Here is a 21,327-nt window from a genome sequence, read left to right as displayed (position 1 = left end):
AGAAGGGGAGAGATAAAGAGACTGAATGAGGTGGGGGGAAGGGCATGAAGGAAGGAGAGAGAGAGACTGAGACAGAGAGACAGAGACTGAGAGAGACAGAGAGAGAGAGAGAGAGACTGAGAGAGACAGAGAGACACTGACTCCACAGGAGACACTGAGGGCACTGGCAGGACAGGGAGTCCAGGTGGGAGAGGGGAGGCCCCTGCCGGTCAAGGTCAGGACCAGGCCCCTTGGCAGGAAGATGGGGGTTGGAGGCCCTGGGGACAGGGCTGTTTTGGCACTGACCACAAGGGAGGCCCTTTCGCAATATAGGAAAAGAAGAAGCCAGATTGATAAAGGAAGTCCTGGTCACTCTGGAGGAGGGCAGGTTTGGGGGCAGCTCCCACCTCCCTGAGTGCCCTGAAGAAGCCTGGTCCCGGCTCTCTGGCTGTGCTGTACCTGCGACTCCCAGGAACCCCATCCATGGGGATCCCACTGCTGCCTTGAGGACTCTCCTTGTCTTCTCATCCCCTGGAGGAGAGCAGGGCCATGGGTTGGTCTCTGCTGCTGCACCTGCTGCTGCTGCTGCTGCTGCTGCTGCCGCTGCCAGCATTTCTGCACACTGGTGAGTGCCCAGGACCAGCCTGGCAGGGGCTCTGCCCAAACCACAGGAGGGGCAGTGCCGGGGCATCTGGAGGAGACAGGAGTGTTGGAGAAGCCGGCCAGGCCCCAACAACAGGGGTTGGTTCGACAGGGTTGGGTCCACCCCAACCCTTCACCCTCTTTCTTCCCCCCCGCCTGAAGCATGGGAGACCCAGGCCATTTGCCACACGACTGCCTCTGGGTGAAGGTACAGGAAGATCCAGGGTTACCCTCTTTGTCTCCTACTGTGGGTTCAATGTTTCCCCCACACTCACACACCTCTCTCCCTCCACCCCCTTCTCTCTCTCCCTCCTCTAGGTGGCTCAGGAGGATCCAATCAGCGCTCTCACTTTGGGGTCATCCAACCTGAACACCTCTCAGCCCCCATCAGAGGCTCCATCCAAATCCCCTTCTCCTTCTATTACTCCTGGGTCTTAGCCAAAGTTCCCAATGTGAGTATATCGTGGAGACGGGGACACTTCCACGGGGAGTTCATCTACAACACAACCCGGTCTTTCATCCATAAGAATTACACGAACCGGCTCTTCCTGAACTGGACAGAGGATCAGAAGTCCGGCTCCCTCAGGATCTTGAACCTGAGGGAAGGGGACCAGTCTGAGTACTTCTGCCGAGTCCATCTGACCACACAGGACGCAGGCAGGCAGGAGTGGCAGTCCATCAAGGGGACCAAACTCACCATCACCCCTGGTAAGTCCAGCTGCCCCGGCACCTGCCTTGCCCAGCCCAATGAAGGTTTTGGTGACCACTGGTGTCCCTGTCCCTATCACATGCCCACTCCTTCTGCCCCTTCTCTCAAACTTCTTTCCCCACTCTCTGACCCCTCCCAAGGCCTCTGCCACTTTACCCTCTTCTCTTTCCCTTAATTGTTCCCAAGCCTGAACTGCTTTCCCAACCATGGCCCCAACTGTCCCCTCCAGATTCAGCTCCCACACCCACTCCCCTGGCCTCGGCACCTCCCAGACTCTCCCGGTATCCTCCTTTCCTGCCCCCATCCCTGCCTGCCCTGCCCTCAACCTCCCGGCTGATTTGGCTTCTCCAGGATGTGGCTGGGCTTGTCATGTGTCTGTGCATGGAGCCACAGTTAGCACCTCAGGGTGGCCACCATGTCTTGTGTTTCCCCACCATCATGAGCTCAGCCTGGAACACACAGTTGATGCCCTGTGGATGGCCCTAGGAGCCCTCTAGTGCCTGTCCTGTCACCTGGTTTCCCATCTTCCCACTTCTTTCTTCCTCTCAGCTCCTTAGAAATGTCTCTCAACTCCTCCCCTGCCCCAGTCTCACCTCTTTTCTCTCCTACCTCCCTCTTCTCCTGTCTCCATCCGCTTTACCCTCCTTGCCTCTGAGCCCCCTCCAGGCCCCACTATCCCACACAAGGCCCAGTTGTTCTAGCCATGTCATCCCTGTTCTCCACTCTTATCTTGCTACTCTGTCCTTCTGGTCACTAAGGGACACCTCTGCAGCAGCAGTGACAGCAGTTCCCACTTAGTGCGTACAATGGCCCCAGTTAATAACTTTGTGTGCATTGTCCTAGTTAGCCTTTATCATGACCCCACAATAACAGTAGCAGTGCTATTATCTTCATCTTACAGAGAGGGAAACTGAGGCTAGCAGAGCCTAAATACCTGCCCGAAGTCACACTACTGGTGTGGATGAGATTTGAATGAGACAGTTTAATTGCAGAGCCTCTCTCTTAACCATTAGCTACACAGCCTCACCTGTTGAGTTGATCACATTGTTCGTCTTGACCTACATTTTAACCTTATAATGGGATGCATTGCGTTAATAGATCTTCCTATATTACTCAGTAGGAGTGTCAGAATTTGAACCTAGGCTTATTTATTTGTCTCCAGGGCAATGGGGGCAGAGGCATTTCCCACAGGCCAAAGCAATAAGGGGTCCACTGTCTGTAGAAAACGTTTTAGAAAATTAATAATGAACTAAATGGGTTTGCTTTTTCTGACCATTTATTTGCACTGGCGATTCTAGACAATGTCAGTGATAAATCACTCCTCCCTGCTGGGACAGACACTCTCACTCACTCTCACCTCCCCGTCTTAACCACTGTTAAGACTGCTGATTTTAGAGCAAATGGAGAGTAGCTCCACAACCTGAATTTAGCAAGACAGCCTTGAACTTATATTCCCTGGACCTCCTACACATTTCCTTCAGTGGCTTTTCTTGAGAGACTTGGTTCGTCTCAGGCCCTCTTCCTCTTTCCCTAGTTCCTCCTTGCTTTTCTCATTTCTCTGCGCCAGTCAGACTTACGGGGTTTTTTCTTTGATCACTAAATTATTTTCAATTAATTCAATTAATTGGATATTCATGCCCATTATTAAAAAAACAAAATACAGAAGAGTAATAAAAAGAAGTGTTTTTAATCCAAATGAAGTACCACAATGCAGAGCTATCACAAACTAAAGGAATATTTGCAGCAAATATAACTAAGTTTGTAGTTGGCTTATTAATTTTTTTACATAACTTTATTTTTGTAACCAAATCTAATTATATTCTCCTTTGTAATTTTTCTCTTTTATTTCTAAGCACAAACATCCCATCTCTCACTAGAGGTTGAAAGTATTTACTTTTAAGTACTTAATTTTTTTCTAATTTTTGTTCGATTTGATTTCTTCTCACAAGAAAACTCTTTCATGTAGTGAGAATTTATTTTGATATATAACATGAAATAACTAAATTGATCTTTATACTAAGCAATTAATCAATTGTCCCAACCCCATTTATTGAATTTTTTTCTTTTCTCTATTGATACAGTAGGCCAGATTTTTTAATTATTTTGTATTAATAGAATAGCATCCATTTCTGGTCAGTCTATTCTGTTTCACTGATCTGTCTTTTCTCATATCAGTTAGACACTGTTTTAGTGACTATATCTTTATCACATGTTTCAATGGCTGATAAGACTATTTCCATCTCAACTACATTACTCCTTCCTCAAAAAATCTTTATTATTGTTGCCTTCCTATTCTTTCACATAAATGTTAGAGTAAGTTTGCCAAGTTCTGAGAAAGACACTCATTTGGATCTTTTAAATCATGAAACCTACAAAGCAATTGACAGAAACTGAAATTGGTCGAATATATAATCTTCCCACTCAGAAACAGGTCCTATTTTATATCCCTCAGTAAACCTTGGTACTGTTCTTCTAAAGATCGTGTAAATGTCTCATAAGATTGCTTGCCTTTCTATAGTCTATGTTTTGTTATTAATGTGCAAGGTTATTTTTAAATTTTTTATAATTCTTACTGTAAAATTAATGCATAAATTCTGGCCAAGATGGTGGGCTGTATGTACACGTTTACCTCCTCTCCCTCCCAAAATCTACTAAAATGATGGCAAAGAGAATTTTTTAAGAAAGAAATCCTTAAGATCAAAAAAGATATAAGCTAGTTGTACAAAAACAAAGTTTGGGAAGCTGGAAACAGATAGACTCATGGAACTGGTTTAGGAGACCAGAGGAGCTAAACCCTAAGGCAGTGGTAGGGAACCCTAGAAGAGTGGCAATTTATACTGCAAAACCCTTAAAGATTCAGTAATGCCAACCCTGAGTTCCCCTGAAAGTGGAAGTGAAGAGGGATCTGAAAATTAAAGGACCAGTTGAAAATCTTTTAAGAAGCAGGGAAATCTCCATTCCATATTCCCCCACCCCAGCTGAAGACTGGAGGTTTGCTTTCCAGAATGGAAAGCGAATGGAAAGGGACTCTGGGGAAACACCCCAGACATAACTGGCAAGGAGATTGGGGTCCTCACACCAAATACCCCAGCACTGAGGATGGTACCCTGGTCTCAGCTATGCCTGAGAAGCCCAAAGCTAGAGTCCCCATTTTTAAATATTATTAAATGAAACACTTCAGCTTCTTGCATGAAACACAGAGAGCAAAACAAACAGGAAAAAAAGAAAAAGAACCTGGAAGAAACCAATCAATTCAGGGAGAACAACACTTTAAAATAATGATCATTCTCTTCTACTCAGAAAGTTAAGAGATCTCATATATGTGACAAAAAAGGGTGCTTTACAAAGGAGCTTGCCAAACACAAAAAGAGCTCTTGGAAATTAAAGATACAATAGCCAAAATGGAAAATTCCATGAAAGGACTGGAAGATAAAGATCGTGGAAACCTCCCAGAAGGTAGAACAAAATATCAAAGGTTTAGAAAGTATAGGAGATTGAATAGCAGCCCCCTAAAATGTTATGTCCACATCTTAATCCCCAGAATCTGTGAATATCACCTTATAAGGTGAAAGAGTGGGCCGGGCGCGGTTGCTCATGCCTGTAATCCTAGCACTCTGGGAGGCTGAGACGGGAGGATCGCTCAAGGTCAGGAGTTCCAGACCAGCCTGAGTAAGAGCGAGACCCCATCTCCATTAAAAATAGAAAGAAATTATCTGGACAACTAAAAATATATATAGAAAAAATTAGCCGGGCATGGTGGCGCATGCCTGTAGTCCCAGCTACTTGGGAGGCTGAGACAGAAGGATCGCTTGAGCCCAGGAGTTTGAGGTTGCTGTGAGCTAGGCTGATGCCATGGCACTCTAGCCTGGGTGACAGAGTGAGACTCTGTCTCAAAATAAATAAATAAATAAGGTGAAATAGTGAATATTGCCTTACACAGTAACAGATGTGATTAAATTAAGGGTTGTGAGATGAAGAGATTACCTGGAATTATCTGAGTGGTCCCCAAATGCATGATAAATGTCCTTATAAGAGAGAGGCAGAGGGAGACACAGATAGAAGAGATGGCAGTGTGACCACAGAGACAGAGACTGGAGTGATGCGGTTACAAGTCAAGGGATGCTTGCGGCCACCTGCTGGAAGAGGCAAGGAACAGATTCCTTTCTAAAGCTTCCAGAGGGGATGCGACCCTGCTGACACCTTGATTTTGGACTCTGGCCTCCAGAATTGTGAGAGGATAAACTTCTGTTATTATAAGTCACCCAGTTTGTGGTAATTTGTTATAGTAGCAATAGGAAAGGAATACAGAAACGATAAGAAAAGATAAGAAAATTAGAGGATCCAACTTCTGAATAATGGGAATTCCAGAAACCAGAAGAAAGTCATGGGGAAGAGAATATCAGAGAAATAATGCTAACAATTTTCCAGAACAAAAGAGCCCAGAAAAATTTCGAAGCACCAGGGATAAAAAGAAGACCCAATACATTTCCAAGGAGGAAAGCAACAGGCCTCTGAGCTTCAGAGATTCAGGAATCAGAATGGCTGTTGCTGTCTCGATGGCAACATGGGAAGCTGGAGAACAATGGTTGAATGTCTTTCATTCATTTATTTAACAAATATTGAATGCGTGTCTCCTATATGTCAGATGCTAATCTGGGCACTGGGGAAGCAGCCATGAAAAAAAAAAAATGCTCCCAGTGACGGAACTTACCTTTGGGTGTGGTAGTAAAGAAATGAATAAATTCTGTATTTGTGTCAGGTGATGGTGAAAAAAGAAAAGAAGAAAAATGAGGCAGAATAAACAGTACAGAGACTGCTAAGCGTGCTACTTTTTTCAGATTGAACAGGGATGGCCTCTGCAGTATTAGGTAGAGTCTGGCAGAAAACAGCCACTCAAACAGGGAAACTGGGAGAATTTTGAGTGAAGCACAATTTAGGAAACCAACCAGGAATGGTGAGACACCCTGGGACTAGCAACAGGCCTGAGAAGCAAGGGGACAGAACCCAGAGAGGGCTGGAAAGTGTACAAGGGTGCCAGAGAGGAGCTGTGGCCTCTGGAGAGATATAGTCAACATGCCCATCGGGGGCATGAGAATGAATGCCCGGAGTCTGGGCCCCAGACCTACGGTGGTCCTCTCACCCTCCACCTCCTGCAGTGGCTCCCAACGGGGAAACAGAGGGCAAGAGAGCCCATGGATGGAGTCCACCAAGGCCAGCTCCAAAGGCACAAAGCAGGGTGGAGAACAGCTGGGGAGTGGATCTGGAGAAGCCAACAGAAAGATCCAGCCCTAGGCACAGATCTGCAGAAGTGAAGGAGAGGTTGGGAGAAGAACGTTCCAGTCAAGTGGGATGAGTGTAGCTGAAGCAGAGCGAAGAGGCAGAGGACAGGAGGTGAAATCAGAGCAGGCAGTAGGGCAGATCTTGTGTGGCTTTGAAAGCCATGGAAACAACTCTCCCCTTCACTCTGAGTGCAATGGGAGCTAGTGAAGGTTTCCTGCCAAGGAGTGCCGAGATCTGATTGATACTTTTTTTTTTCCTTAGAGACAGAGTCTCACTCTGTTGCTCTGGCTAGTGTGCAGTGGTGTCATGATAGCTCACTGCAACCTCAAACTCCTGGGCTCAAGCAATCCTCCTTCCTCAGCCTCCCAAGGAGCTGGGACTACAGGTGCACTGTGCCAGGCTAATTTCTCTATTTTTTGTAGAGACAGGGTCTCACTCTTGCTCAGGCTGGTCTTGAAATCCTGACCTCAAGTGATCCTCCTGTCTTGGTCTCCCAGAGTGCTAGGATTACAGGCGTGAACCACCACGCCCGGCCCGACTGACACTTTTAAAGATTCCTCTGACTGTTGTATGGAGAAAAAAACTATAGGTGAGCAAGTTCAGAAGCAAGGAGACCAGTGAGAGGTGATTCGCCTTGGCTTAGGGTGATGGCAATGGAGGAGGTGAGAGGTGGCCAATAGTGAGTATGTTTTGGAGACAGAGTAGACAGGACTTGCAGATGGACTGGAGGTGGGGTATGAGAAAGAGAAGAACCAAAGATGACTCTAAGGCCCTTGGCCTAAACATCTTGAAGGATAGTGCTGCCATCTACAGGGGGAAATGGAGGAGGAACAGGTTCAGGAGGAATTCAAGAAAGCTGTTTTGGACATCTTGAGATGTTACTAGCCATACAAATGGAGGCATGAGTAGGCAATAAGATATATCTGTCTAGAGGTCAAGAGGAAAATTCACTGATATAAAAATATGGGAGCAATCAGGATATCACTGGTATTTAATGTCGTGGACTGGATGAGATCATCTGGGAAGTGGGTGTAGATAGAGAGGAAGTCCTAGGAGTGAACCCTGACGTTAGGGCTGATGAAGAGGAATCAGCAAAGAAGACTGGGAAGGAGCTAAGGGTACCAAGGGAGAGTAGTGTCCCAGAAGCCACGTGAAGAACTCATTTCACAAAAAGGGGAGTATCAAATGCTGAAAAGTTGAGTAAGATGAAGAAAATGGGAGTATAAGATCTAAATTCTTAATTTAGGAAGTGAATAGACACCACCTAAAACACCAAACCAAACAACAGCAGTATACGCATGTTATTTAGAAATATGAGGTTAATGTCAAAAGAAATAGCTAAAGTTGGTGAAAATAGTTGCCGCTGGGGAGTGAGAAGGGAGTGAGCAGGTGCGTACAAGGGGCTGCCCTATTTTATAAGCTGTGTGAAATTTCTTGACTCTAAATTGTGTGCCTATACAATTTTGATAGAAAAATCAATGTTAAATTTTAAAAACGAATAAAAGTACTGGTAATACTTGTACATAATTTAAAAACATTCAAACAATACAGAAGGGAGTCAAATGAAAAATAACACCCCCCCCATCCACTTTATCTCTCCAATCAGTACCACTGTCTGTGGAAATGTTGTTTCTTACAGATATAAATATATAACACAAATAGAATCAAACTACATCCCATTCTGCTCTACAACTTGCTATTTTTACTTAATGTAACTCCAATATCTTTTCATTTCAGCATATATATATCTAAGCTTTTTTTAAATGGCTGCATGGCATTGTAGCAATGTATCATAATTTATTTAATCAGTCTTCTATTTAAAGACATTCAGGTTGTTGCCACATTACAAATGATGCTGCAAAGAACAATCTTAAATATATGCCTTTGAATACTTGGGCAAGCATTTCCATAGGAGAAATTCCTAGCACCAAAATTACTGGGACAAAGAGCATGCATAGACCTTTTACATTTTGATAGATATTCCCAAATTGCATTGCCAAAGGTTGTGCCAATTTACACTCCCATTGTGTATGGGAATTCCTCTTTCCTGTGGAAACCTTTGCCAATACTGGATATTTTCCTCCACTCAGATCAATTAAAAAAACGGCCTCTTAGATTAATCTGCATTTTTAAAAACTTCTGAAGGGACCTCAGGGTTATAGTATCATTTTATGAAATGAATTAGAATTGGATAGTTTTCTATATTTCTCTACATTCTGGAAACTTCTATCTGGAAATTATATGTCCCTTAAATTTTTACAAGAACTTATCCATAAAACCTCCTGAGCTTGGAATCTTTATGAAAAGTAATTCTTTAATAGCATTCTTAATTTCTACTTTGCCTACCAATCAGTTAAAGTATACTAGTTCTTAAATGAATTTTTGAAATGTTTGTTTAAAAAAAACACCCATTTCACAGAGATTTTTAAATTTGTCACCTATAATTTATCATACACTCACTCATGATTTCAGTAGACTCTTTTTTGTTAGACTTACTATTCTTGTCTATTTTCTCGCTTGTTTCTCCCTTAAATAACCATTTCCTGCACTTTTTATTCCTGTTGCTATCTGTTCCCTAATAAAGTTATTCCTACATAGTTTTTCATTACTTTCTTCCTCTGAGTTTCCTTAGGGCTAGATCCTCCATATTTTAGGTACTTTATTTTTTGGAAATTGAATATTTTATTCATTTAAAAAATTTCTTTTGGCTGGGCAAGTGTGGCTCACACCTGTAACCCTAGCATTCTGAGAGGCCGAGGCGGGAATATCGCCCAAACTCAGGAGTTGAGACCAGCCTGTGCAACAGCGAGACACTGTCTCTACTAAAAATAGAAAAAGTAGCCTGGCTTCAGGGCAGTGGGTATAGTCCCAGCTACTCAGGAGGTTGAGGCAAGAGGATCGCTTGAGATCAGGAGTTTGAGGTTGTAGTGAGCTATGATGATGCCACTGCATTCTACCCAGGGCAACAGAGTGAGACTCTGTCAAAAAAAAAAAAAAACCTTCCCATTTTAAATAATAAAAGTATTTCATACTATGAATTTAGCTTAGAATGTAGCTTAAGTCATATTCCAGGGTTTTTTAAAAATATGTATTACTCTAGTTTTTATTTTCTAAATAGCATGTTATTACATATTTTTTCTTTGACTAAGAAACTAAAAAAATTTAATTCCCCATTGAGAGATAGTATTTATACTTTTAGTAAGTTCTAATAAGAGTAGATGAAGATTTTGGTCTATATTAACCTGAAGATTTTTTTGGAGTTTGATTTTTTTTTCCCTGTGGCTGAATACTAGGTAAATTTTTTAATGCTGCACTAAACTTCTACAAAGAAGGTACAATCTGTTTGTATGATCCAAAGATCAACATATTAATTTAACCTTAAGAACATATTTCCAATATACACTAGGTGCTTTACAGATGTTTTTCTCATTTATTCCAACAGTCCTATAGAAGGACATGTACTGTATGATTCCATTTACATGAGGTGCCTAGAATAGTCAAATTTATCTATATGGAAAGTAGAATGGTGGTTAGCAGGGGCTGGGGGACAGGGCAATGGGGAGTTGTTTAATGGGTGCAGAGTTTCCATTCAAGAAGATGAAAAAGTTCTGGAGTTAGATGGTGGTAATAGTCACACAGCAATGTGAATGTCCTGAATGCCACTGAATTGTACACTTATTGATAGAAATGGTTAAAATGATGTTTTGTGGTACATACATTTACAGCAATAAAAAATTTTGGTTTAATCCTATAACTTAGTTATCTCTATTTGTAAGTGAGGAAATGCAGTTCTGAGGTCGCACCTATGGTAAGTGGTGTAGAATCAGGATTTAAACCAGGTGGTCTGGATAGCAAACATTTCACCTTGTTACTCCCCTCCCTGTGTGAGCTTCTGAGAGTGGCCCTCCACCCCAATACTTCGCCCAACCTAGAAAATAAGATGCCACAGTTTCACCCAGATGCCCCCACGCCTCCAGGGGAGAGCCTGCTTATCTCTTATCTCTCCCCAGCTGCCAAGACCACCCAGAGACCCACTGAGGCCACCACAGCCACTGCAGCCACCACAACTGGTGTCAGTGTCACAGAGGGCAAAGAGAGCTCAGGGTCTCAGCCCCTGAGTTTGGAGATTGCATTCGGGGCAGCTGCGGCCGTTGCTCTGCTCATTGCCATGATTTTTGGACTGATGGTCTTCCTCAGGTGGAAGAGAAGGAAAGGTAAGTGACCCAGGACCCACCCTCTCCCCAAGCTTCCCAACTGGGAGTTTCTCAGAACCCACCTGCTGAGGAATCCCAAAGGTGCTTCTTACAAATGCAGATCACTCCTGGGCTCCCGTCAACCCACCAAGTCACATTCTGAGGTCTGGTCTTGGGAATGTGCATCTTGCACAGGCTCCTCAAGTGCGGATTGTGCAGGAAGAAGTTTGAGAGCCACCCATCCCTCCCCACACCGTCTGATCACTTCCCAGTTCTTCTCTTGACTCAGTCATCTCTCATCAATCCTCACCTTGTGGTTCCCAGGGAGGGGAGGGCCTGCTCTGGGAAAAGTCCAGAGAGAACAGAAGGGATCAGAAATTGGCTCAGCTCAGCAAGCATTGGCAAACGGCCCACTTGCCAGGGCCTGGCTTGAAATCAGAGACACGAAATAGATAAAACAGACTCTGCTTTCAAGGAACTCAATTTTGGGGTGGGGTGGAGGGTGTCAGTTGCCTCAAGGGCTAACACCTTCATCCAGAAAGAGCTATGTGGTCTACGGACATACCACCCTGAACGCGCCCGATCTCGTCTGACCTCAGAAGCTAAGCAGGGTCGGGCCTGGTTAGTACTTGGATGGGAGACCAGAAAGAGCTATGTGGCACTTACCAAGGTTGGGAGCAAGGAGAGGTGGTCTGGGAGGACTTCCCAGAGGAAGTGACATGAGCAAAAAGTCTCCAAGAATAAAAGGAATTAGCCAGGCAAGTGGTGAGGGTGGTGTACTGGTCAGACACTTTCCTTCTGGGTGGAGGAAACCATTCCAAGAAGTGTAGGAAGCTCAGTGCTGGTGGAGGTGGCAGGAGATGAGAGAAGAGACCCTTGGAAATCACTCCCAAGAGCCTCTGATCCCAGAGGCAACGTGAAGCAGCAAAGGGGCAGCCTCATCTCCCTGTCATAGATACAGCAGTCTGTGCTGGAGAGGCTGCAGGTGGACCAGTCTGGATCAGTCTAACGCAGTGTTGGTGCAGATGGAGAGAAAGGGCCAATAAGACTTGATTGTTAGATTGACGTAGGGGCAAGGGAGCAGGAATAAGCTTATGTTCCAACTTGGATGAATGAGACTATGATCAAACTACCAAACTAAAACAGTGGATAGAAGAAGAGAACATGTTTGCGGGGGAAAGATGATCTGTTTCGTTTATTTTGGGATATGTCATATTTGAGATACTTTTGTGGCATCTGAAATAGAGTTATCCATCATAAATCTGTATGTATTTACAGCTCAAAAGAGAGTATAAGGCTAGAGTCATTAATTAGTTATATACCAACATTCCCCAAAATTGATTTGACATTACTTTAAAGAAAATCTGCAATGAAAGGAGATTCACCCTGTCAGATATTAAAGCACAGAAGTGAAGAGACTACAGTCAATCCTGGTATCAAAATCACACCCTTGCTAGGGAAACTTTGGCACAATGGTATGAATGCCATGTGCCTCAACTTCCTCATGGAAATGGGGATAATAATAGTACCTATGTGGGGTTGTCCTGTTGATTAAAGGTAATGCATTTAGAACAGTTCCGAGCACAGAGTATGCACTATGGGAGCATTAGCACCTGTAATTATTCAGCAATGATCATTAAAACAATGTAATACTGGCATATTAATACACAGAAAACCAATGGAAGAAAGAGAAAATCCCAAATATAGCAGGATGAAAAGAAACCCAAATATATGCAGAAATTTGGGCCGGGCGCGGTGGCTCACGCCTGTAATCCTAGCACTCTGGGAGGCTGAGGCGGGTGGATCGCTTGAGGTCAGGAGTTCGAGACCAGCCTGAGCAAGAGCAAGACCCCGTCTCTACTAAAAATAGAAAGAAATTATCTGGCCAACTAAAAAAAAAAAAAAAAAAATATATATATATATAGAAAAAATTAGCCGGGCATGGTGGCGCATGCCTGTCGTCCCAGCTACTCGGGAGGCTGAGGCAGAGGGATCACTTAAGCCCAGGAGTTTGAGGTTGCTGTGAGCTAGGCTGACGCCATGGCACTCACTGTAGCCCGGGCAACAAAGCAAGACTCTGTCTCAAAAAAAAAAAAAGAAATTTGGTAGGTTAAAAGGTAGCATTTCTAATCACTGGGGAAAGATGGGTAATTCAATAAATGGTGCTAGAACTATTAGGTAGCCATCTGAGAAAAAAAAATGTTATTTTTTCCATGCCTCATAATTTACACCAAAATTATTTCCACAGAGATCAAAGATTTAAATAAGAAAAAAATAACCCTAGAACTAGAAGAAAACATGCAGGATTATTTTATAACCACAGAGTGGAGACAATCTCTCTCAGTATGACAAAACCCAACAGACATGGGTAAAAATATTTATAAATTCAACTACATAAAATTAAAAAAAAAAAAAAACAACTTCAACAGAGCAAAAACCACAGTGGTTATTCCCTGAGAATGAGGAAGAGGGCCAGGGAATTGAAGAGAAAATTTGACACAGGAAGTTGGAAGTGTGGCCCAAGGACTCAACTCAGATGAAAAGCCATAAATCCACAAAAGCATCAGGGTACATGATTGTGTTTTTCCCCAAATGTATTCAACTATCCAGGTTTAAAACCTTTAAGGATTTGTGCTGCTTAGAAATTGTGTTCAGGCCGGGCGCGGTGGTTCACACCTGTAATCTCAGCACTCTGGGAGGCCGAGGCAGGAGGATCACTCGAGATCAGGAGTTCAAGACCAGCCTGAGCAAGAGCAAGACCCTGTCTCTACTAAAAAATGGAAAGAAATTAACCGGACAACTAAAAATATATAGAAAAAATTAGCCAGGCATGGTGCCACATGCCTGTAGTCCCAGCTACTCAGGAGGCTGAGGCAGAAGGATTGCTTGAGTCCAGGAGTTTGAGGTTGCTGTGAGCAAGGCTGAGGCCACAGGCAACAGAGTGAGACTTTGTCTCAAAAAAAAAAAAAAAAAAAAAAAGAAAGAAAGAAAGAAATTGTGTTCAGCTGCTACCACTTGGCACCACAAGTAACCATTGCTTAAGTAAGACAGAGTAGTTTTTTTTTTTCCCTTTTGTACAAGAATCTGAGGCAGATAGCAGAGGCCACCATTCTTAGGTGCTCAGGCTCCTACCTTTCTGATGCACTGTCCTTGATACTGGCCTCTGTCCTGAAGCTTGCCTCATGGTCCAAGATGGCTTCTAGGACTCCAGCCATTATTTCTGGCTTCCTGGCATGAAACAGGAGGAAGGGAGAAAGGAGAAAAAAATACTATGCTCCAACTGTTTGTTCCCCCTTTTAAAGAGCCTTCCTGAAAGTCCTAACCCACAACCCTGCTTATATCTTACTGGCTAACATTTAGTCATACGTCCCACAGCCATCTGTAGCAGAGCACATTGCCACTCCAGATAAAATCAATTTTCTCTGCCTAGGTAACAAAATTGAGTGGATACTGGGTAAACAAATAGCATTCCCTGTCATAAGACATAGCCAGGATTGTCAGCTCAGTGTGGCAGAGAGACAGGAGATCACAGGAGGTCAAGGACTTAGTGAAAGAGCATGGATGGAAAGCAGAGGAGTCAGCAGGGAGCTTGGGTAACCTGGAAAAAAGTGGATTATCAAGGGACAAGAGCTCAATGAAATGAAAGAACAGGTGTAGTGGGGTCATGACAAAAGACAGCTGGAACACTTCCAAGTTTATTCTATGAGATTAGCATTACCCTGATATCAAAGCCAGATGAAGTCACTATAAGAAAAAGAAAAACTATAGATCAATGAGCCTGGTGAATAGTGATGCAAAAAATCTTCAACAAAATACTAGCAAACTAAATTCAACACACCCAAAGAGTTATAACCATGACTAAGTGGGATTTATTCCCACAATGCAAAGATGGCTTAATATACAAAAATCAATCAATGAAATGCACCACATTAACAGGCTGAGGGAAAAAAAAAACACATGATAATCTCAATTGATACAGAAAAAGCACTGGATAAGATTCAAGACCCTTTCACGATAAAAACACTCAATAAACCAGGAATAGAAGGAAAACTATCTCAACATAATACAGGCCATTTATTAGAAAGCACCATCACTCCATGGTGAAACACTGAAAGCTTTTCCTCTAATATCTGAAACACGGCAACAATGTCCACTGTCACTACTTCTACTCAACATACTATTGGAAGTCCTAGCCAGAGGAATCAGGCAGTAATAATAATAATAAAAGGCATCTAAATCAGACAGGGAAAAGTAAAATTATCTATTTGCAGGTAACATTATCTTACATGTAGAAAACCCTAAATATTCAACAACAACAAAAAAAAACCTGTTAGAACTAAAGACCTGAGCAAGGTTGCAGGATACAAAACTGACATACAAAAAATCAATTGAGTTTCTACACATTAAAAATAATCAATCCAGAAAGAAGTTTAGAAAATAATTACATTTATACTAGCATCAAAAAATAAATAAATACTTATGAATAAACCTAAACAAGAAGGTAAAGACATCTACACTGAAAACCACAAAACATTTGCTGAAAGAAATTGAAGACACACCAGCCTGAGCAAGAGTGAAACCCTGTCTCTACTAAAAATAGAAAGAAATTAGCCAAACAACTGAAAATAGAAAAAATTAGCCGGGCATAGTGGTGCGTGCCTGTAGTCCCAGCTACTGGGGAGGCTGAGGCAGGAGGATCGCTTGAGCTCAGGAGTGAAATTGAAGACACAAATAAATGGAAAGACATCTGTATTCATGGATTAGAAGAATTAATATTGTTAAGATGGCCATACTACACAAAAGGATCTACAGATTCACACAGTTCTATCAAAATCCCAACAACATGTTTTGCAGAAACAGAAAAATGCATCCTACAATTTATATGGAATTTCAAATGACCCTGAATGACAAAAACAATCTAGAGAAAGAAGAACAAAGTTGAAGGACTCACATTTCCTGATTTCAAAACACATTACAGAGCTACAGTAATCAAAACAATGTGGTACTGGCATAAAGACAGAAAAGTAGACCAATGGAATACAAGAGAGAGAGCCCAGAATTAACCTCTTGCATATATATGGTCAAATGATTTTTCACAAGGGTGCTAAGAACACTCAGTGAGGAAAGGATAGTCTCTTCAACAAATGGTGTTGAAAAACTTGAATATCCATATGCCAAAGAATGAAGTTGGATTCTTATTCCATATACAAAATTTAACTCAAAATGGAGTAAAGACCTAAATGTAAGACTCCATGCCATAAAACATTCAGATGAAAACATAGGGGAAAAGTTTCACAACTTGGCAATCATTTCTTGGACATGACACCAAAAGCACAGGCCACAGAAGAAAAAATAGACACATAGGACTACATCAAACTTAAACACTTTTGTTCATCAAGGGAGACAATCAATGAATGAAAAGGCAATGTATGGAATAGGAGAAAATATTTGCAAATCGTATCTGATAATGGGTTAATATCAAGAATATATTTTTAAAAACTCCCACAGCTAAACATCAAAAAATTAACCCAATTTAAAAATGGGCAACAGATTTTAACAGACATTTCTCCAAAGATCATATGTGCTATGATCTGAAATGTGTCCCCCCAAATTCATTTCTGGAAAATAAGCCCCAATGCAACAGTTGGGAAGCAGGGCCTTTTGGGAGTTGTTTAGGTCATTAGGGCTCTGCCACAAAAATGGACTCATGCCAGTATAAAAAGGAATTTCAGGAGTGGGTTCAACTCTCTTCTGATCTCCTGCCATGTGAGGACACAACATTCCTCTCCTCCGGAAGACACCGCAAAAAGACCCTCATCAGATGCCAGATTCTGGCACCTATCTTGGATTTCTCAGCTTCCAGAACCTTCTGTGAGATATAAAAGTCTGTTCCTTACAAATTACCCAGTCTTGGGCATTCTGTTATAACAGCACAAATGGACTAAGACAATATGCAAATGGCCAACAACCATATGAAAAGATGCTCTGCATCACTAATGTAAGGAAAATCGAAATCAAAACCACAAAGAGATAACACCTCACACCCATTAGGATAGCTATTATTAAAAAAAATAATTAAATAAATGACAAGTGTCGGCAGGAATGTGGAGAATTGAAACACCTGTACACTGTTGGTGGCAACGTAAAATGGTGTGACCACTATTGAAAAAGTATGGCCTTTCCTCAAAAATTTAAAAACAGAACTACCATATGATGAAGCAATCCCATTTCTGGGTATATAAGCAAAAAAACTGAAAACAGGGTCTGGAAGAGACACTGGTACTCCTATGTTGATAGCAGGATTATTCACAATAGCCAAGAGGTGAAAGCAACCCAAATGTCCACAGACAAATCAATGGATGATTTATGCATATGATGCAATATATTCAGCCATTAAAAGGAAGGAAATTCTGACACATGCTACAACAGGAATGAAACTTGAGGAAATTATGCTAAGTGAAACAACCAAACCATAGATAGACAAATGCTGCATGTTCCCATTTACATGAGGTTATCGAGAGTGGTCAAATTTGTAGAAACAGGAAGTAGAATGGTGGTTGCTAGGGGAAGGGGAAATGAGGAGTTAGTATTAATATTTAATGAGTATAGAATTTCGATTGTGCAGGATGAAAAGTTCTGGAGAGGTGTTTCACAACAGTGTGACTATACTAAACACTACTGAACCACACAGTTAGCCATGCAAAAAATGGTAAATTCTAGGTGTTGTATTACCACAATTAAATAAACAAATAAAACCTGTTTAGGTTTCAAGACTGGAGAAAAGTGTGTGAGCTGGAAGGAAATAAGGTTGCAGCATGAAAATGATACCAGCATTTAATATTTCCCAGTTCCCACTCCCAACATTTACAAAAGCAGCCCACGGTTGGCTGAGTGGGGTAGAAGTGGAGGTCCCTGGAGTTGAGGGGGACAAGCCAGTCCTGTGTTCACAGGTCCCTGGGGATGCTGAGACCTCCCAGGACGATGCTGGGTGGTGGGGAGAATGTCTGGGAACCAGGGGGGATTCCAGGTGGATGTGGAGGGCAGAAGGCATGGGACACACAGCAGGGGTGTCAGTGGAGGAGGAGAAATGGCCCAGCAGTGGGAACGGAACTTGAATGGCTGCAAACACAGAATCCAACCATGAGGATGACAAGCTCCCAGAGCAGGAAGAGCCACCACGCAGGAGGAAAGCACAAGAGGCTGTTTCTGAGAGGATGGGGCTGTGTGCTGTGCCAAGAGGAGGGGGGGGTGGATGAGCGCTCCACAGTGGAGAGACCCAGGCTGGGAGAGGGGCAGGGAGTTCAAGGGAGAGGAAAGGAAGCAAAGGGGCAAAGGGGCAAAGGGTCCCTATGAGGGGGCATCTCTGGATTTGCTGTTGGGGACAATACGGAGGACAGGTGTGGGGGCCTCAGGGTGGGGCTCAGGCCCTTCCCTGCATGTGTTTGGGGAGAGCTTATTAGGTCTGGTCCCTCTGAGGATGGTCTCAGCTTAGGGTGCAGCAAAGAAGGCGGGATAGAGAAATGCCATCGCTGTGCTGTCACACTGACATGCTATTGGTCCTTCTGCAGGTCAGCAGACTAAAGCCACAACCCCAGCCAGGTGAGTGTCCTCCTGAAGAGGGTGTCGGGGGTAGGAGTTGGCAGGGAGGGGCTGGTTTGGGAAACAGGAAGTGTCTTTCTAAGAACTGCACCCCCAGCCTGGCACAGCAGCTCTCACATCCTGGACTTACCCACCTGCGTCCTCCTTGGGCCTCCAGTGGGCCAGGCTCTCCACCTCCTCAGACTCCGGCCCCATAAAAGGAGAACAGTGGACTCCGGGTTCCAGCAGGAATGTTCAGAGCTTCTCTTTCCCAGAACGTCTCCCTGGAGTCTTTCTCCCAAGTCCTCTTCCCTTCTTTCATCCTGTTCCGAAGCTTTTCCTGCCCTGCATCTGCTCCCTCTCGGCCTGGAGAGCCTCCTGCCCACACACACCAGTTTTCCACCCTTCCTCCATTTCTCTCTTCAATCTGTCCTTGTCCCCTGCTGAATGCACCAGGGGCCACAGGCTCCCTCTGCCTCCTCTTCCCCTCTGGCCTTCCTTGTGCAGAAGCAAAGTCCCAGCCTCTGCCCCTCTCCTCTCTGGGCCTCCTTCACTTCCCCTCATCTCTCTCTTCCTCTCCACCCTCTCTCCTTTCCTCAGGCCCTTGGCTTGCTGCCATGCCTCCCCTGCTGGAAGGAAGCCTCACTCCCTGCCTCCCTTCCTGCCCAACTTTTGCCAGCTGTCCTTCCTCCTGGCCCTCCCAGGACACCTTCTCCTTCCAGGCACCAGACCTGACCACCTGCCCGGAGGCCCTGAGAGTCACTCAACTAGGTTCCTTCTCCCAGGTTTAGCCAAGGCAGTGGGAGAGAGAGAATAGGGGCTGACCCTTCCTATTTCTCTGCTCTGTTCCTCTCCTATACAAGCAGCTTTCCTAGAATAATCCACCTTCAGTCAGCCCTGAGGGACCTCTGCTGGGCCACACCACAAATTGCCTCTCATTCCTCCCAGCAGCCTCCTCTGAGAGCCTGGAACCTTCACATTCATCCTCAGCTTGTCAGGGCAGGTTGCTGAGCACCCCTCAAAGAGAACCAGCCCCTGAAACGTGCTTTAACCCTCTACTGCCCAGCACTAATAAAGTTCCCATCCTCTTGTTCCCATACAGGGGATCCTTCCAAAACACGGAGGAGAAATATGAGAATATTGGGAGTAAAGGTAAGTCCTTACCAGCATCATCCCCACCTCCCTCCCTTCCTTTCCTGCTTCCCCAAACGCCCCCTCCCTGGGCATGTGCCAGTATTTTCCTCCTTCCCATTCCTCCCCCATCCCCCCACGTGGCCCTGGCCCTGACCTGGCAGATAACCTCACTCCTGGAGCCCTCTGCCCATCTCTCTGCCCTGGCTGTCACAGCTGACCTCAGCACGCCTTGATTTTTTTCCTAGGGCAATATGGAGAGCCCAAGCTGAACCCCAAGGTAAGCAGTCAGACTAGGGCCTGAAGGGATAAAGAGAGGTCTGGAGAAGGTGTGCTGGGAGGAGGAGGACTGTGGTATGGGCAGGGCACTCAGGTTGTAGGTTCTTGCTCAGATAGGGACAGCTCCGCCTCCACTGTCTGACCCCCTTCTCTTTCGTTGCTGCCTAGGATGATATCGTCTATGCCTCCCTTGCGCTCTCCAGCTCCACCTCACCAGGGGCACCACCCAGCCACCATGACCACAGTCGCCCCCAGGAAGAGACTCTGTACTCTGTCTTAAAGTCCTAACCAGTGGGATGGCCCTCTCAAGACCGAATGATGAGGCCAGGCATGGTAGCTCGTGACTATAGTCTCAGCTACGTGGGAGGCTGAGGCAGGAGTGCTTGAGGCTGGAAGTTCAAGGCCAGCTTGGGCAACATAGAGACACCCCATCTCTAATTAAAACAAAGAAAAAATAATAAAATTAAAACATTTTAAAGATTGTCTTGCAAATAATTTTTCTAAAAATTTTCATTCATTAAAGTTCACAGAAAAAGTAAAAAAAAGAAAAAATGACTGAATCATGGCCTCCTTAGAGTAAGCTACACTTTCAATAGGAAGATCACAGCTTCCAACAGTAACCAAGGCCAGATGCAGAAGACTCAGAGGTCAGCAGATGCTGAAGACCCCTATGGCACTGGGAGTCACAAAGCCATCTATCCAATTCCCTCTTCACCATCTTAGCCCAAAATGAAAATACCCCTGAATATATCTAAGGAGAAAACTGATGTCACCTTAAACTTCGGTCTCTTCCACCCAAAAATGAACTCTAGTAAATAACTCACACCTAAGATCCCTTGTCTAGTACTTTGTTCAGTGACTGCCTCAGGCCAGGGAACATAAATCCCAAAATGCTGGTAGCCAGCCAAGAATACAATGTCTGTCCCCCAAATCCAACCATACTCTTCCCTTAGGATAATAACTAGCCTATATTGCGTTTAGTGCTTCACAGGCATCACCTGATTTAACATCACCACCAACCCCATAACCTCCTCTGAGGATGAAAATCAGAACCAGATGGTTAACATGCTTTTCCAACAACCTATGGGTACTAGTAAGCAGCTGAGCCAGGATTTGAACCTAGATCTCCCCTTCTGGATGCTCTCTCAGGACTCAGGTCTCACGGCCTTCCCCAGATTCCTATGCTGTGCATGCCTCCCAACACAAAAGATGACATGCCACCACAGTGACACCCAGGAGAGGGAAAAGAGGCCAAAAAGAAGCACATGGTTAGAGATCAACTGAACCAACCAACCGGTGACCTGCTTTATTAACATATAAACTGCGCAACTCTGACTTGAACCTGGGAGTCACTTAACCCCAACATTTAGCAATTTCTCAGGGACCCACTGGCAGGCTCTCCCCTCCGTGCTCCAAGGACGGCAAAACAGGAAGGAGGGCAAGAGCACACAACTACTCCTCATAGAAGGCCATGGTGAACTCCTCTTCGTCGTCTCTGTGCTGCGGCTCTCCTCTCTGCTCTGGCTCTTTTCCAAC

At 44.2% G+C, this 21,327-nt stretch overlaps 1 protein-coding gene across 1 annotated transcript; it reads left to right on the top strand.

Moving 5' to 3' along the window:
• The first annotated feature begins 373 nt into the window (after nt 1–373).
• Nucleotides 374–20,209, top strand: LOC138394225 (paired immunoglobulin-like type 2 receptor alpha). The gene is made up of 7 exons (XM_069485987.1): nt 374–604; nt 940–1,329; nt 10,621–10,824; nt 18,372–18,402; nt 19,484–19,533; nt 19,761–19,792; nt 19,960–20,209. Exons 1-7 carry the CDS (start codon nt 529–531, stop codon nt 20,077–20,079), a joined length of 903 nt encoding a protein of 300 aa, XP_069342088.1. The 5' UTR covers nt 374–528; the 3' UTR covers nt 20,080–20,209.
• Nucleotides 20,210–21,327: the final 1,118 nt, after the last annotated feature.

The sequence above is a fragment of the Eulemur rufifrons genome, chromosome 14 (assembly GCF_041146395.1).
Source record: "Eulemur rufifrons isolate Redbay chromosome 14, OSU_ERuf_1, whole genome shotgun sequence".
In the NCBI taxonomy this organism is placed as follows: Eukaryota; Metazoa; Chordata; class Mammalia; order Primates; family Lemuridae; genus Eulemur; species Eulemur rufifrons.
The sequence above is the reverse complement of the archived record's forward strand: the minus strand, read 5'-3'. Positions and strand labels throughout refer to the sequence as shown.